Source organism: Silene latifolia, chromosome Y (genome assembly GCF_048544455.1).
Source record: "Silene latifolia isolate original U9 population chromosome Y, ASM4854445v1, whole genome shotgun sequence".
Taxonomy (NCBI): domain Eukaryota; kingdom Viridiplantae; phylum Streptophyta; class Magnoliopsida; order Caryophyllales; family Caryophyllaceae; genus Silene; species Silene latifolia.
In genome coordinates this window covers 312711200-312729459 of record NC_133538.1, presented here as the reverse complement: position 1 = coordinate 312729459, position 18260 = coordinate 312711200, and the positions used below count along the sequence as shown (strand labels likewise).

The window sequence follows — 18260 nt, the reverse complement described above, 5'->3', positions numbered from 1 at the left end:
CCTATGTTTACCTATTTCTTTCCCAAAATACCCTTCACCAAACTTCCGTCATCACTCCGTTACTCCTTTGTCTAATGACCCCATTTTTTGTTATTTAATACACTAAATCTCCATCATCTAAACATTAATCCTAATTTTATACCATAAACTAACTTTAATATCTAAATTCCCAACCCACCCATTATCATTTATCATCATCTTCTTCACCATCACCCCAAAACGCCTACTTTTTCACCCACCACTGCATCGGCCCGCCGCTATCATTATTCAACGATGACGGATTGGCGCCGTCAGGAGAAACTAAACTCACCATCAATTTCCGCACTCAAATCTATTAATTGAAAGCCACCTACCTCACACCTCTGCACCGCCGTAAATCGATTTAAAAATGACATGGCAACGGCGACGATAACGAAGTGTTTCTCGCACCTCTGTCTCCTCCTTAACCATCCATCACTTTTTCAAACCACCTCTCAATCATAGTCCACCATTACCACCACCGCCTCCACGTAACCACCATCTCTTGAACCCGCCATTACGTAATCCGCACTACCTCGAAAATCCCCAAAACCCTCCGATCAGCCGCTACCCTCTTGTATCACCTCCTCTCCTTTCACCTTCCCTTCTACCCCTCACTAAACCACCATAACTCTCGTCACCCCACCATCACAATCGCAACCTCTCCCCTCAGTGACCCTCAACCACCAAAAGACCGCAACACCAAAGTTAATAGCGCGCCGCCGACCTTAAGAAGCAATAAGAGAGTGGACGCATCCTGGGTTGACCGACGTCGGCCCTATGAAGTGGCGGTGGGTTCCGTTGATTGAGAAACATGGATGATGGCAACTATGGTGGGTTCCGATGATGGAGAGCATATGAATGATGATGAATTGATAATAGAGGGTATGGTAGTGGGTGAAATAGGATTAGTGAATTAAATAACAAAAAAATGGGGTCATTAGTAAAAAGAGTAACGGAGTGATGACGGAAATTTGGGAAAGGGTATTTTGGGAAAGAAAAAGGTAAACATAGGGGTATCATATGTAGAAACTTAAAATGAGGGGTACCATGTGTAATCTGCCAAAATTCGAGGGTACCATGGGAAATATCCGTAATTTATATATGAATCGTTTTAAATACAGAATTTACGATCTTTAGACAAGTACCAGTCGATTTTAAACCTCAAGTTTATTGCTTACCTAAATTTCTGGGTAATTTTTTCCAACTCAAAATATTGGAAGTTGATCATCCAACCAATGTCGTGGGCAGGCCCAGAAGATCTCTACCTTTCAACATCTCTCGCAAGTTATCTTGATAGTAATTCCACTAATTCTCTCTTTATATATTTCTTTAATTACTAAAGATTTCATCTTTCACCCTTTTGATTGTTGTTTATTCTTAAAGTTTCTGTCTTTTTAGTTTCTTCTTGAACCAATTATCATCTTGGGTCATTCGGAAACACCCTCTTTGTGTTGGTAAGACAAGGGTAAGGCTGCGTATACCTGCAATTTGCGGGGGCCATTGAGGCACTGGGATATTGTTGATGTTATATGCTATATGTGTGAATTGGGTTTTTTTGTAATGTTCTGATGAATTAGATGTTGACTTTAATTTGTGGGTTTTGTTTGAGTTTTGGGTCATCTTGTTTTTGGATTGAAATTCCATGTTGGGTTGATTGATTAGTCCTTGAGATTGATTGATTATATGGAGCTAGCAGTAGATATTGGGAGAGCAAATGAAAGGTCAATTCGGATTAGCGGGATCGAAGATTAGAGGATTATTAGTCATGATTTTAAGGTTTTGATCAACGGAATTAAGGGGTTTACACATAGTTTGCCCATAAATGAGGCGATTGGTTTCACCTATTGCTCAAGAATTGTTGTGTCATTTGAGGTCTTTAAATGCAAAGTATTATGCTACTCCCTTCGTCTCAGTCATTTGTTTACTTTGTTTTTGTTTTTTATGAGGGGTGTTTTAATCAAAGATAAACAAAGGACGGATGGAGTATCATTCTATCAACTACTCTTATATTGCTATGTTTGGGTGTTTAGAGAGTTTGGAGTCGTTTGGTTGCATGTAGGAATTTCTATTGCCTAGGAAGTAATAAAACACGTGATTTTGGAATTCACGTGAATTAGAAAATAATGTTTGGTTGCCATGGAGGAGGTGCAATTCATGTAGGCATTCTGACTTACTTAGGGGGGCCTAGTTAAGTAACTTCCTCCATTATGGTGGAATTGGAATTCACGGGAACTTCCAATTCATATGAATTGGGGTAACCAAACAATATGCCCATTTTACAATTCACATGAATTTAAATTCCTGTGTTGTTTATATTTACCATCAGGTTCATATGCATGTTTTATCATGTGTGATTGTATTTTTAAGTAACACCGGTTAATCGTAAGTTGGTAAAATGACACCTTTCTTGCTGTGAGATTTTTTTAATCCATATTTTTTGTATCTCAAGTAATACATTGCTTTTGTTGGTCAACATTTGTTTTTTTTTTGTAATACCAACTGAACATTGTAGAATTCTGGAAGGTCCAGAAAGATCTCAATGTGTTTAAGTTCTAATACTGTAGACTATGAGTATGCATGTATAGCTATGGAGAAAGAGGACTCATGTTTAAGATACTGGGTAGATTATGGGGAATAAATTGTTGTGATGTTTTTGGTTGTTTTGTGAAAATATAGTCGACAGATTGGAGTCTTTTACCGTTTTTTTCTTGTCAATCACTGCTAATCTAGAGATAGCCGGGTTGGCATCAGTTCTAAAGGTTAGTTTAGCAGCTTTGATCTTAGAGACCAAAGGCTTAATTCCACTAATTGTCAAGTGGGCTTTGCCATTTGCTGCAACAGTGGAACGTCAAGCCTATTGGTATAGGGAGGGACTTATGGGAGTCTGGTTTTGGGATTTAATCAGAGATGAACCCGGCAAGACTGTTGGTGGCTAATATGCCTAATGCTGGTCATTCTTTCATTGTAAAACAAAATTTATAATATTAGTAATAAAGAGTCTGGCATTCAGCCTCTTTCGTGCTTGATAAAGACTGAGACTCTACAAAATAAACGTTCCCTACTCCTATATTTTTAAAATTTCAAGTCTCTTTCTCCTCGATTTTTCTAGTTGACTTAGTACTTGACAGAGGGATTTTTTCTTTAACTTGCTCATCCCTGTGACTCTGTGAGGCTGTGACCTTGAACCTGATCTCGAGTATTATGTTATTCATGGCTTTAGGTAGAAATTGAGGGAAATTGCAACCTTGTCTTCTGTAGACAATATCCTAACTGTTGATTTGGGGCTACCGCCGTGGTGTTTGTAAATAAGGTGTTAGTATGTAGGAACCAGGCAGTATCCTTGTTTATTTCAGTGCATAATGTTGTCATATACAGGGTATCTATGGCATAAAACCTCGAGGACATTGTTGGCCGAAGAGCTGTAATACCTATAATAGAGTGCTAGATGCCCATTTGATCTATGAAGTCAATATATTAAGTTCCTTAATCATCTTTTAATTACATACAGGAAAAATTCTTGTCTTGCTGCGAGATGGGAAAAAACTCCTTGGCACACTTTGTTCATTTGATCAATTTGGTATCTTTCTGCTTAAGTTTTGTGTTTGATTAATCCAATTTAGTTTCGTTCTATGCTTATTCAGCTGAGTATGTTACTTGTATGTAGCAAATGCTGTTCTTGAAGGTGCATGTGAAAGGGTCATTGTTGGTGAACTTTATTGCGATATCCCTTTAGGTTTATATGTTATACGTGGGGAGAATGTGGTCTTAATTGGTGAACTGGTATGTGATATGTTCGGCACCTCGCATTTCTCTTGAATACGCCTTTTAAGTTCTTGTTTGTATATTGTAATCTTCTACTTGAATGAATGGTTAGGATTCAGAGAAAGACGATCTTCCCCCTCATATGACTCGTGTATCAATCCCCGATATTAGAAAGGTAAAGGATGATGCACTGTTTTATTATTTACTTTTATTTGTCTGATGTATGCGTCAACTATTTCATGTGTATGAGTGAGTAGGTCATTGTTATCCAAGGAGACTCCGTATCAGTTTGTCTCTTAGCAAGCTTATGGTGAACCAGAGGACTTTCGGAATACTAATGTAGTAAGGTTATTCTGCATGGCTTTACGTGTTACTTAAACCGCAAAAAAACATCCCAAACCTAGACCTCTGATCTAATTCATAATTCCCTAATTCTTTTTATGACCAATGTTTTTATTGGAGCCCAAGACTTGTTTTTCTAGGGCTTTGCACGATGTAAGAAAGGAAACTGTCTTATAAGTTGTTTACGGTTCTAGTTTTGTGAATTGGGTATGGGTCTGCTGGAAAAGAGAGGAAACCAAAAAAAATCGTACAGTTTGACACAAGTGAGTGGGTAAAGGTCATGGCCTCATGGGCGGGAGCCGTGCAGGGGCAGTGGAAAAATGTTATTGCTTTTGTTGTACTTTCCGTCCATGAAAATTCTTTTCTTTTGGTGCAACTTATATATCATTTGCAAGCTCAGAATCTTACTTGAGTTTAATCCTTTTGTTTTCTTTTTTTAATTCATGTTCTCGTCATTTCTTAGTTAGTCAGTCTTGAATCTGTGTGTTTGTCTCGTCTTTTGCTTTCTTTCAGGCCCAAAAAGCAGAGAGGGATGCTTGTGATCTTAAAGGCACAATGAGAAAGAGGATGGAGTTCCTCGATATGGACTAATCGTTCTAGATCCTCTGAAGCCGGTATTACAGATTTTTCCGGTTATTCTCTGTGTGTGAAATATTAATGCTTATTTTCAACAATGTTTTTAGTTAGTAAATCAATCTTAGCACTCTTAATGGCCTGTACAAGCTTCTGTAGTATTAACTACAGTCATTAGTTAATGGCTGTATTCTATGCCTAAGTCTTCACTTTCTTTGGTTTGTTTGTTGTATTTCAATTAAGATCCTCTCCATTTCTTTCTCTCCATTTCCTCTCACAAGCCAATTTAATAATATTTTCCCATCTACATCCTATTAAACTTTTATTTCCTTGCATAAATCTTAAACCGTTCGATATTAGTAGGATGCAATCCGACCCGTTGATAGGAAATGGCCTCTCCATTTCTTTTTAGGAAATGGAGAGGATCTTGACTCGTTGTATTTTATGCAAAGTTTTACATTGTTGGTTTATGCATGGCCCATTGGCCCTGTTTTTTTTTTTTTTTTGACAACAATAAACTTTCGATATTAAAAACAAAGAAAATACAAGAGAGTTTAGCCTGTTGCTAGGCTTACAGACCAGAAACGATAAAGCATAAACGATTATACGGATCCAAGAACGAGTTCCGTACATTAACGGCATCTTGCGAGGTTAGCGTGAACGGAAGATAGTTTTCGACATGTGACTTGAAAGGACGTTGTCGTAGCCCGCACGCCGAGCATAAAACATAGCAAAAGGAGCCCTCTCGAGTAGCATCCACCGTGGTTTCGCACGGATTTGGTGTGGAATAGTGCGGTTCAAAGCAAAGATAAAAAACCAAGCGGTGAAAAGAAAAGAGGCCGACGGCGTTGTGTAGATATGAGTATCCAATGACATCCAGATTTTGATGAAAAAGAACCGTGGATGAAAGAGAAGGAAAGCACACAAAGAAGTGTCGTGAAAAAGATAATCTAGAAATCTTCAAGTGAGCACAAGAACTTACAAGTTCAGCAGTAAGGCGAAGGACAAATGCAGGATTCACCGGCTGATTTTGAAAAACAACCAAATTACGCGATAACCAAATTGCACGGAGTAAAGAGCAGAAATAGATCAAGCTGTAATCGCGGGTTTGGTTAGAAGAATGATGCGAGAAGATATGATAAAAAGTCAAGCCATGTAGTAAAGGGGATAAGCGGGTTCGCCAAAGAATTTAAACCAAGCCAGGAAGATCGCCATAAATGTTGCGCTATCGAACACGATCGAAATAAGTGGTCCATCGACTCAATTGAATTGTGACAGAAATGACATTCTTGAGCTATGTTCAAACCACGTGAGAGCAAAGTTGCATTTGTGGGCAAGATATTATGAACCATTCGCCAGAGGAATATCGAAAGCTTTTTTGATATCGTCTTTCTCCATATAAAATGCCAAGGAAACCGCGGTGTAGTAGACCTAACAAAGGACGTGACGATGTTTGAGCCCAAAGGAAATAGTAAACTCGACTTAGCCGAATAAGATCCATCTTTAGTAAATTTCCGGTAGATAAAGTCGTCAATATCCGCAGGAGGTTCCATAGCAATGATTCTCTTCGTTGTTGTTGCGGAAAAATAGCGGAAGAGCATAGTTGGATTCCAATTCCCGGATGGCAAAATGAATGATGATAAAGGTGGTAGTGGGAAAAGACATGGTGAACTAAGCGTCGGTAGCGCACCATTAACCCAAATGACTCGACCAAATATCAAGCAACTTACCACCGCCAATCTTCCACAGACAAAGATCTCTAGTTAAGTTCACAAAGACGACAAATACCGACAAGCGTAAGAAACATTTGAAACCACAGACCTGGATTTCGGAATGGGTAAATCCCTCTTGTATTTTGATATCCAGAACTTTGCCAGTAAGGTATTAGGTTGAGAAGTCATGCGCCAAAACTTTTTGAGGAGTAAAGCTTGGCCAAGCACAAAAGTATTTTTGATACCAAGGCCACCATACGCTTTGGGAGCATGTAAAAAATCACGCCGAAGCCAATGAATTGTCTTCTTATTCCAGTCACTTCTCCACCAAAACGCTGCAACTAAAGCATCGATTTTCCGGCAAACACCATGAGGTATAGGAACACAGGATAAAATATGGTTTAAGGAAGCCAGCAGAACAGAGGAAATAAGAACAAGTTTACTTGCTTGGCTTAGATGTAACGCAGACCATGAAGCAATGCGAGTAGAAATCTTGTCAATTAATGGAAGAAACGGCTCGGATTTTTTCCGAGGAATATCAATCGGAACACCCAAGTAGTTACCAAAAAAAGAGACCGTAGGCATCTTCAGAATTGACTTCAAATGTGTCTGAAAATCAGGCGGAGAGTTCGGACTAAATTTGATATAAGATTTATCCAAGTTAATCATTTGTCCCGAAACAACCTCGAAATTTTTAAGCAAATCTCGTAGACCTTCAAAAGCAGTAGGAGTAGCTTTACAACAAAGGAAAGCATCATCCGCGAAGAATAAATGTGACAAAGTGGGTGCATATCGCGAAATTTTGATTCCAGTAAATGTTTTCAGTGTTTCTGCCATAGTCAGCTGGCGAGATAGCACCTCCATGCAGATAATAAAGAGGTAAGGGGATATTGGATCACCTTGCCGCAAACCAGAAGAAGGCCGTAAAACATTGGAAGGTGTCCCATTGAGAAGGACTCTGTAGGAAACCGTCGAGATGCATTCCCAAATAATGTTGCGCCAGTGATTGGGAAAACCCATATGCCGTAGAACCGCCATAAGGAAAGACCAAGACACTCGATCAAAAGCCTTACTCATATCTAATTTCAGTACAGCATAACAATTTGTGCCCCTCTTGGTTTTGTTGATATAGTGTAGAATTTCATGCGCAACAAGACATCCATCTGACATTAGCCGACCTGAAACAAAAGCTTGCTGGGATTCCGAAATAAGTGAAGGAATAATAAGCTTGAGTCTATTTGCCAGGCACTTAGAAGCAATACGGTAAATAACGTTGCATAAACTGATAGGACGATATTGAGTAATCAGCTCAGGATGATCAGTCTTTGGAATAAGGACAATGTGCGTGTTATTCCATTCCTTAAGCATAACCCCGGAATTTAAGAACTGAAGAACAGCAGCAGACACTAGCGAGCCAATTTGTGGCCAAAAAAACTGGTAGAACCGAGGTGTAATCCCATCTGGACCGGGAGACTTCGAACCATCCATAGTTTGTAAAGCGCGAACTACATCCAAATCAGTAAAAGGAGCAGACAGAATGGAGCAATCCTCCAAGGAAAGTGATGGTAAATCCAAAGTCGAAAGAAAGGATTCAGTAGATATGTAGAGCGAATCGTCTGATGCCAAAGGTGGTGCACACAAAAGCGTCCGAAAATAAGATAAAATTTCACATTCAACCTGTTCCGGTTCATGTAGCCAAATGCCATCGGTGTAATGGCGAAACCCACATTGCATTGTTTAATGTAACATTTGTCGAACACGATTAAAAAGAAAACGGGTTGGTAAGCCATCTAACACTTCATTGCGAAGTTTCACACGTTGAGCCCAGTAGCCATGTTGTTTAGAAATGAGCTGAAGCTGATTTGACCGAGTAATTTGGAAATTATCAGCCGAAGCAAGGTCCGAAATATCAGCTGCCGACAAGTCAAGATCCCTCTCAATAGATGACCAATCAATACCATACGTAACTCGATGGCGAATAACCCATTGCAGGATAGCATACCGCACATCAGCTAATTTGCGGGAAAGAACATAAGGTAAGGATCCTTTGAAAGGGGTTTGAAAAGTGCAATTGACAAGCGAGACAACTTGTGGCAAATGTAAACACCAGTTATCAATACAGACAGGCGCTTCGAAGAATTCCGAGCATGAAACAACTGCAAGATAATTGGGGAGTGATCGGAAATGAGAATAGGTAGATTGAGAAGAGAAGTATGCGGAAACATGTCAAACCATTCCTGGGTTGCATAAGCTCTATCAAGGCGTTCCATGATACAGTTATCACCCAATTGTCCATTCATCCAAGTGAAACGTGGTCCAAAAAAAGGAATATCAACCAAACCGTGTTGAAATTTCCATGTTGTGAATTCAACCTGGCCACGGATAGAACTAGATCCACCCAATTTGTCGGTGTAAAATTCAACCTGATTAAAATCCCCAATCACAAGAAAAGGGGTACAACCCGAAATAACATTAGATATGTGATCCCATAAAGATGAACGATACTGAAAAACAGATTCCCCATATATAAACATAATGTACATATCGTTATACACACCCTGAGGTAGTCTTAAACCCAATTTACAAAAGATAAAATGTGGGTTACTACACAAGACAACAACATCAACTGAATTTTCCCAATACAAAAGAAGACCGCCACTCCTACCATTAGAATCCACCCCAAAGTGATTGGGAAAACCTAAATGAGCAGTCTTCATAAACGCAACATCTACAGAAGTATGAGTCTCTTGCAAAAACAAAATCAGCGGATGGAATTTAAGGACACATCTATGTAGATACGGAATTGTAGGATCATCCGCTTCACCAAAGCCCCTACAATTCCAACAAAAGGTAGTCATTGATTCCCGGGTGACGATTTAAGGTCCGCCACCTGACCTAAAAAGAACCGCCCATCTTCAACGCTGGGAGAAGACAGGAAAGGAAACAAAAACCATGTTAGAGAAGGTAAAAGAGAACTCCAAACACCGCAACCTACAGACACCTTTAAACGCTTTAAAACACCAAAATCCGGGGCAACATCCTCCAAACGCGAAAGCTTGCGTTTCAAATGCCCAGACCCATCAGCAGAAGCCACTGAATGAGGAGATTTAGCCATGGTATAATTAAAACCAGGGAGACCCAGGAAATCATAAAGACACTCAGGGGGGAGTGTATGAAGCTCAAAAACAGAGGAGTCCCAAGTTAAATCCAAAAACTTGGAGCGACTCGACTTCTTAAAAGATGTTCTACTCAAGCAATTAAGATAAGAAAATACCTTCCTTTTGAAGATAAATTTTAACTTCCTACCAGATGAGTCCATAGGAACTGGACTATTACCAGGCCTAGCAGAAGGACGAGCAACCAAATTGTCACGAAAAAGAATACCCACATCAACATGTCGAGGTGGTGTAACTGGCTCAGCTAAGCCCAAAGCCATAGAAGTATCCACATCCTCTTCTGGAGCCGACATCTTGAAAGCAGGGGAAACTGGGGTCGCTGAAGTAGAAGCTCCCATGGGATTAGGCAGAGCACGAACCAGGGGATGAGTCTCCAAAAGAACTTCCCTGGACGCATCCTCATGAACAACAAGTTCCGGTGCTGGTACAGAGAAAGGAGCCTCATCATCATCTCCGTCACCAGAAGAGGACGAGGAGAAGGAGAAAATAGGCGAATCACCACCAGAATCCACATGGGCAGAAACTTCAGGTTCAGCAATGTCAATCCTTGACGTCAAATACTTGGCCCTTGATGGTAAACCCATAATTTCCGGAGTGTAAAATCGTGAACCAGGGGGACCATGTAGTACCAGCAATCCACGGTTACTAAGCTCATCCATGCGGGCATGAATGCGACGTGCACCTTGAATTTTCCCCGACGGACAAAAGGATACACGATGACCAACCTCACCGCAAGTTTTGCAGAATCTAAAAACACCCTCGTACGAAAACCCAATCCACTGGTGATCACGATCACTAATCGAAAGATAGCAACCAGGAATCAACGGCTTAGATAGGTCAACCCAGACCTTCACACGAACAAAAGAGCGAGTTGGAGTTAAGGAGTTCACCAATTCTTCCTCACATATGTCACCAACATGTGACAAGAGGAACGCCGCAACAGAGGAGTGCATCAAATTGAAAGGAAGATGTAAAACACGCACCCAAACCGGAACAATATGAAATAACATATTGTCCGGAAAGGAAGTAGCAGAGCAGGGGCGAAGAACTAAAAGACCACCATCAATATTGACTGTTAATTATCTTACAATGGTGATTTATGGACTTACAGGACCCGAACTTAAAAACCGCTCAATTGACCAAACCTGAAAATAACCATAACGAAAAGTATACCGGCCAAAATGACTAATTTCCAACAGAAAATTTATAAATCTGACCGAAACATGTAAGCCGGCCCGAATGTTTTATTCACTAATCTATCAAATATTTCCATTCATATTATTATACCATGTTTTGGCAAACAAGAATTGTAGGAACATCTGTTAGTAAGTTTATTTATTCAACATATCAATTATCAACCTAAGATCTGACAGCACCGTCAATCCGAGGTCAATCTTCTTTGCATTCCCCCAACAATCGTTCGAACATACAAGTTCACTATCAAGCAGTATTATATGCATTCGATATCTAGATAACGTGTACTAATCTTAAATAACTTCAACCAGCTAAATTAGTTGACGTTTACGTAAATTATGCTAAGTACCTTTAACTCCTGAAGTCCTAATTTTGCTAGTCGTTTCAAAGATCTCAACTCTCGAGTCAACTGGTTTTTTTAGGACGGTTGTAAACATGAAATGAAATCAAAAAATCCATCTCTTTATTTATAAACATGAAATGAATTCAAAAATATCTTTATGGTATGTTTGGAAACCTTGAATTAGAATTGAATTGAAATATTTCAAGTATTTGGGAATCCCTATAATTTGAAATTGAAATTGACTCAATTTCTTATCAATTCCTAGTTAAAATTGGGGTTCTCAAATACCTACCATACGGTAGTCATTTTAATTCTATCACTTCTTACTTTTTATTTTGTGACGCAAATCTCATCAAAATATTTTTATTTATGATATTTTTTCCGATCGCAAATATTTTCCGAGACAATATTTAATTTTTACAAATATAAAACATCCAATGATCTCGACTCATATCCGTCTCGCCCAAGTTCAATTCCAATTCCAATTTTATGGGTTTCCCAAACGCAATTTTGGAATCGGATTTGGAATTAAATTCAAACATTTGAATTTCTACAATTGAAATCATGAAAATGAAATCAATTCCGTATTTTCAAACGCTACCTAAACTTAATTAATGCTTATTACTAACCGGATACATATCAAGTCAAATTAAGGAGTTCATATCATAGAATCTAAGTCAAATCCAAGTCTCTATTCCTACTCTTTTAACACTTCACTCACACTGACTATACTCTGAGCAGATCCACACTACCTATCCTTCTTTCTTCAACGAGCAATGACGACAACCTCGAGCAAGCTTACGTCACCTCCAATGGCGGCACTTCTACTCCTCCTCCTCTTTATTTCCGCCATATCAGAAGCTTCGGTGCACGAGTACAAAGCTCAAAAGTTCATAAGCAAAGGAAACTCTTTCGTCGTCCATGGCGGTAGCGAAGGAATGTACGCTTCTCCTTCTCGCGATTCCTTCATTCGGTATTACGCTTTCGCTCTCCTCTTTTTCCTTTTTTTCCGCTCTTACTTTTAATCATCGATTTTTATTATTACTAGTATTAGAGCTCGATCTAGTGGTTTTTGAATTCAATTGAAGTGTTTCGTTATCGATTTCATCAATTAAGTGTGATTTTTAAGTTATTTGTTTTGTGTATTGAAATTTGATGTTTAGAGGATTTTGTATTGTTGTGATTAGCTGAGAATTTTATGTAATTGTGATGCTGTTAATTTGCGAAACGTTGAGAAGAGAATGTATGTGTTGTATTTTTAGGAGAGGTGTTAATTTGAGCTTGCGACGAGGTTATTGGAAGTGAAGAGATTTTGCTGAATTGGTGTCGCTGGTAAGTGTTGCACATTGGATTAAACAGGAGATAGCTGATCACGAGAGTTGTCAATTAGAGCTTGAGATGAGGTTATTGGAAGTTGAGAGATTTTGCAGATTACGTGTCGTGTGTGAGTGTTTCACATTGATTAAAGAGGAGATAGTTGATCACTTTATAAACGAGAGTGAGAGTTATTAATTAGAGCTTGAGATAAGGTTATTGGAAGTTGAGAGATTTTGGTGAGTTGGCGTTCGCGTGTAAGTGTTTCACACTGATTAAACAGGAGATAGTTGACACTTTATGAACGAGTGTCAGAGTTGTTAATTAGAGCTTGAGATGAGGTTATTGGAAGTTGAGAGATTTCGCTGAGTTGGTGTGGCAGCAGATAGCTAATCACTTTCAAAACGAGTGAGTTGTTAGTTAAAGCTTGAGATTAGGTTACTCGAAGTTAATAGAATTCGCCGAGTAGGTGTGACATGTAGGTGTTTCACATTGATCAAATAGCATTCCCTGATCAACTTATAAACCAGTGATTTACTTTACCTATTGTCATTTGGATTTTGGACAAAACCTCATTCAGGCTTATGAATGGACTCACTTTTGTGTCACGAGGATGGTTACTCTAATTGATTCGTCCGGTCTATCTAGTTGGAGGCTTGGAGCACATTCGTTTTGAAATTGTCTGCCATATTTGTCTCGTACTATGCAAGATTACAAGGCTTAACATAAGAATGTGGTACTCTTAAAGAAGTGTTGGAGGTCGGTCCTTGATATTAATATGCGTAAAGTGAAAACATTATTGTAGGAGATACTCCGTACATAGGACCTTGCAGAATGCCAATGAATAGTCTTTTTTTCTCATTCTTGTAGTTTATAAGTAGTGTTTTATTATATGTTGATTGCAACTTGGAATATTATTTACGCAGTTTTAAGCATGAAACTTCATCGACTTCCTCATTCTTTCTAAATCCAGATTTGAGAGAACGACATTCCGAAGACCCCTAGCTTCCTCCAACTTCAGTACTAGGGTCCATGCCATAATCTTTGAGGTAGATGATAGGGAAACGATAGGTGGTTCAGCTTATGGAGGTCAAAGAGCTGTCTGCTGTACTCAAGACCTTGCAAAACTCGGTGTTTGTAAACAAAAAGAGATTATTCATCGCCAATCTGCTATAAATCCTGGTTGGCCACAAGTATTTAGTGTCCCTTTCGAGGTTGATGAATCTGAAGCAACTTTTCCTTCTAGATCAATTCAGATTACAAAAACCGGGATGTACAATTTGTACTTCATTCATTGTGATTCAAGTCTACAGGATGCGGTAGTGGAGGGTAAAACCGTGTGGAAGAACCCTACTGGCTACCTACCTGGTAGAATGGCCCCTCTCGTGAAATTCTATGGATATATGTCACTTGCATTTGTGATTCTTGGCATTTTCTGGTTCTCGCAGTACGCAAGATTCTGGAAAGAAGTTCTTCCTGTTCAAAACTGTATAACATTAGTTATAACACTGGGAATGCTTGAGATGGCTCTGTGGTACTTTGATTATGCTGAATTTAGTGAAACTGGAGTAAGACCAATTGGGATTACTGTTTGGGCTGTAACCTTTGGTACAATCAAGCGTACTGTTTCCCGTCTGCTCGTATTGATGGTTGCGATGGGATATGGAGTTGTAAGACCCACTCTTGGTGGTATCACGTTCAAAGTTGTTACGCTTGGAGCAACGTTCTTTATTGCATCGGAAGTGCTTGAGTTAGTGGAAAATGTTGGAACTATTAGCGACCTTTCTGGAAAAGCACGACTTTTTTTGGTCCTGCCTGTTGGATTATGGGATGCTGTTTTCATATTATGGACATTCAATTCTCTTTCTTCTACATTAAATAAGCTTCAGGTAGTTTTCCCTGCTTCTATCTTCCATTACTTGCGTCAAAGTAACTCTTGTGAGACCAATGACCATGCCTGTTTATATGCCAATATTTTGTAAGTTGATTGATCAATGCATATCATTGTTTGCACTGTTTGTGTAGTCATGGTACTATAGGGATTATTACTTGGGCGAGGAGTTATGTGTACATTCTAAGCTTACTTGAAACTTCTGTTTGTTATGTGACTTACGTTTGTATGATTATACCTTAGGGCTTAAGGTGACCCTGTGGCTTGCAGCTGTTTGAGGAACTCTCTTTTGGTTGTGGTTGCAACTTGCAAGTGCACAACATTATACCAATAAAAAATGTCATCAAGCGTCCCCTGAAGCACTATCAGACTAGTATTGAGATCATATGGTTTTCTGCAGTTAACCTTGTCCAGTTTGTCTATGACTTCTTGTTATTGGCCTTATTGATAATTTGCAATTTAGCACCCAGAAATAGTACAGAGTTTACTTGAAACCTCTGAACTATCTAGGTGGTTAAGATACCGAAGATGCAATAAGATGTTAAAACTCTTCATGTTGCCCCTATCTTATCTGTCTGGTTTTGTGTGATGTCGAGATATAATAAAAATTTGTATATTTCCTTTTCGTTAAATCTTTGTTGTGTTATTCAGGCTCGTCGGATAATGGCAAAGCTGGATATATATAGGAAGTTCACCAATGCTTTGATGGTAGCTGTTCTTGTGTCTGTGGGTTGGATATGCTATGAGGTACATAAAACTGCAGACGTCTTACTAAGATTCATATAGTTTCTTGCTTTCACATTCAGGGCCGTTCTTGCGAGAATTCTTTCCTTCTATCTGTTTAGAATTTTTTTTTTTTTGCTTTTTTTGTATGTGTGTGTACAACTAGTTTTTCTTTAAAACATTCTGCAAGCATATCCATTCTGCGGTTGTCTTCAAATAGCCCAATGTATTGAATGCAACCTTGCAACAGCCCTCATTTTGAACATACATCAAATGAAACAAACGGAACTTTGTACGAAAATAAAAAGAGCTAGTTCCTGATTTCTTAAACCAGAATTAACTGGGAGTTCCAGGCTTCAAGAAACTCAGGCAGTTACTTCTGCAACGAAAAATCATGATGACCCTCATACAGCAACTTAACATAACCCCTTAGTTTATCTGATTCACTTCTAGGTCTAAACAGTAAAATTTGTTGCTACCATCATTTGTATGGTTGGCTAAAGCAGTTATGTAAGGCGTTCCTTTCCTCCTAAATACCTGTGTGGATTCTGTCGTCATAAGTTGGACTGTAAAAAATAATAAGAGGCGAACTTCTTGTGGATGCAGAGCGCTCTGCTAATTGGTTGTTTGTGAATTAAATATTTCAAGTGAGGCCATGATGGCTAGTTTTTTTTTTTCTTTTTTGTGGATAAAGCAGAAAACTTGTGCTTTATGTTGGTTCGAGATCATTACTATTTACTAGTAGTTCTTCAGTTAATGGAGTGATTCATGGAAACATTCTGAAACAAAGCTACCTATCAAGTTTTCTAGCTCTAGTGTAAAACTAATTTTCCATGCTCTTTATTCTATTATACTTGATGCCATTATAATCTCTTAATTTGTTACTTTGGTACTTGCAGATATATTTCAAGTCGCATGACACATATAATGAGCACTGGCAGAACGCTTGGATTATTCCAGCATTCTGGCATGTCTTGTCATTCTCTCTTCTATGTGTGATCTGCATCCTTTGGGCCCCGTCTCAAAACTCAACGAGGTAAAAAGCTAATTCTCATTGCTTTCCAGATTTATTTCCCGTTGCCTTCAGGTGTTTATTTAGGTAGAACTCTCTCTCAGAGGGGAGCATATCATTGTTGATGGCCTAGGATAAAGTCACGTCTTTTTTTTTTGGACGACCACGCTTAGGCTTGAACCTGAGACCCTTAGGAATCACCCAAGTTTTAATCACGAGACTCCACCCTTGCGGGCAATCAAAGTCACGTCTTTTTTAGGTTGGAGTACTTGAGGATATTGTTATTGTGCCAATTACGTGATATAGGTTCACGGTTACCTAAAGAAAAACTGTCTGGAAGTTTGAGAGCCTTTAGAACTATTTCAAGATATTGTTAGAGTGCCAATTACTTGATATATTTCATCCTCGTTAACCGATATTTTAAGATACCAGCATTATCTTTGACTCGTACAGTGACTTGAGTCACAACTCACACTACATGTTTACATGTGTATTGGCCACTACGTGTTACATTATCTTTGTGACATCCCATTGCCAAGATCTCATGCCCGTTATCCCAATTGCCACTAACACTTCATTTTACTACCGATATCCACCCACAGGCATGTTCATGTCACATTATGGTACGATAGAAGAAGAAAAACAATGCAAATTCAGTCCAATCCCCTATTTACTAAATGAATAGGTGAACTCCAAAATTTTCCCTCCAAAAAGCATCTTTATAAATAAGGAAACTATTGATAATTTAATTGTATTCACTAAATAAGGTAATTAATAATTATAATGTTTTTCATTATATAATATTTTTCATTAAATATTAACTTTTTCATCAAATTTTATAATTTTCACTAAACACTAAACTATAGTATTTTAATAAAAATATAAATAATATAAAACTATAAACTATTAAATCTTTTATTGATGCTATTATTTGAGAATGACTTGATTCATACTATGTATAAACAAAATTATAAATCGTTTTGATTACTTTCATGACAAAAACAAATGAGAGAATTAATAAATTGGAATCATTAGCTTTGTGGTATAAAAAATAGTTTTTAAAAAATAGATTTCAGTTTTTTTTTTTTCTCGAAAAAGTATTCAATAACGAAAAAAATGAACAATTAATTAGATACCACTATTATTTTACAGTTCAATTTTACTCGGTGTTCTTGAATAAATTTACAGTTCAATTTTTTTTTCTCATATCAAAATATAATGACATGCAATATGAAAAATTAGTGAGGCATTAATTTAGCATTATTAAGTAATATAAAAGTAAAAACTCTATAAATACCGCGTATTTATTGCGCGGGATCTAAACTAGTTTAAAGTAATCGATTAGTAAACATAATGGTTATTTGTATTCTCTCTTCTCATAGTTGTGTCTTGTAAGACACAGGCAAATCATTGACTTTCTTCCCTCACACGGGACTTGTACCTGCAAACAGGTATGCTTACTCGGGGGACGAAGATTTTGACAAAGATAGCACCTTGACTCTCATAAAGCCAGCCCCATTGCCATCAAGTGATTTTCGAACCCCTTCTGATCCTATGCTGGGAAGCAAGGAGCTATCTAATCTTGACTCGGAAGTAGAAAAAACTGCCTAAGTCCTGTCTTCAATTTAAGTTAGCTATGTAACCATTTCGCCATATTTGTGTCCTTGTGAAGATCACATTAGCCATATGTATTGCCAGGACCGATCCATAGAAGCGAAGTTCACCGGGGTTAAATACTTATTAGCTTTGCTTTTAGTTTGTAGTTACTTGAGTAAATTGGTTTGTTATGTCATGCATATAGATTTTGTATGATTGTAGACTTGTAGTCAATTGTTTAATATCTGCCCAATAAATTCTACGACGTAATGATATGTAGTTCAGTTATTATCGATTTTATTTCAATAATGGTACACTAGTATAGATCCCCGTGCTACAGCACGATATTTTTTAGTTTTGTTTTATAAAGAGACATTCTCGTTAAATTAATTGAATAAATTAAGTGTACCTTTAATGTTATAATGTACTAATATAATCTTAGTAAGAGCTAGAAAATGAAAGTTTATTACCATCAAAAGACATTTTAAGTTAAGTTATTTTTGTCTTAAACCATTTTTTTTTTGACAATCGTCTTAAACCATTATTATTTTACTATAAAAATTAACTCTATCATTATATATCATTGCATGAAAATAATTTA

General features: G+C 38.0%; 2 protein-coding genes across 2 annotated transcripts; both read left to right on the top strand.

Annotated features, from left to right (window-relative positions):
- Positions 1-1132: 1132 nt before the first annotated feature.
- On the top strand, positions 1133-5023 carry LOC141633560 (sm-like protein LSM1B). Its single transcript, XM_074446010.1, has 5 exons — positions 1133-1317; positions 3530-3598; positions 3686-3801; positions 3896-3958; positions 4639-5023. Exons 1-5 carry the CDS (start codon positions 1257-1259, stop codon positions 4714-4716), a joined length of 387 nt encoding a protein of 128 aa, XP_074302111.1. The 5' UTR covers positions 1133-1256; the 3' UTR covers positions 4717-5023.
- A 6791-nt stretch (positions 5024-11814) lies between these two features.
- Positions 11815-17975, top strand: LOC141633559 (uncharacterized). Its single transcript, XM_074446009.1, has 5 exons — positions 11815-12096; positions 13411-14326; positions 14980-15075; positions 15951-16087; positions 17515-17975. Exons 1-5 carry the CDS (start codon positions 11900-11902, stop codon positions 17672-17674), a joined length of 1506 nt encoding a protein of 501 aa, XP_074302110.1. The 5' UTR covers positions 11815-11899; the 3' UTR covers positions 17675-17975.
- The last annotated feature ends 285 nt before the right edge of the window (positions 17976-18260 follow it).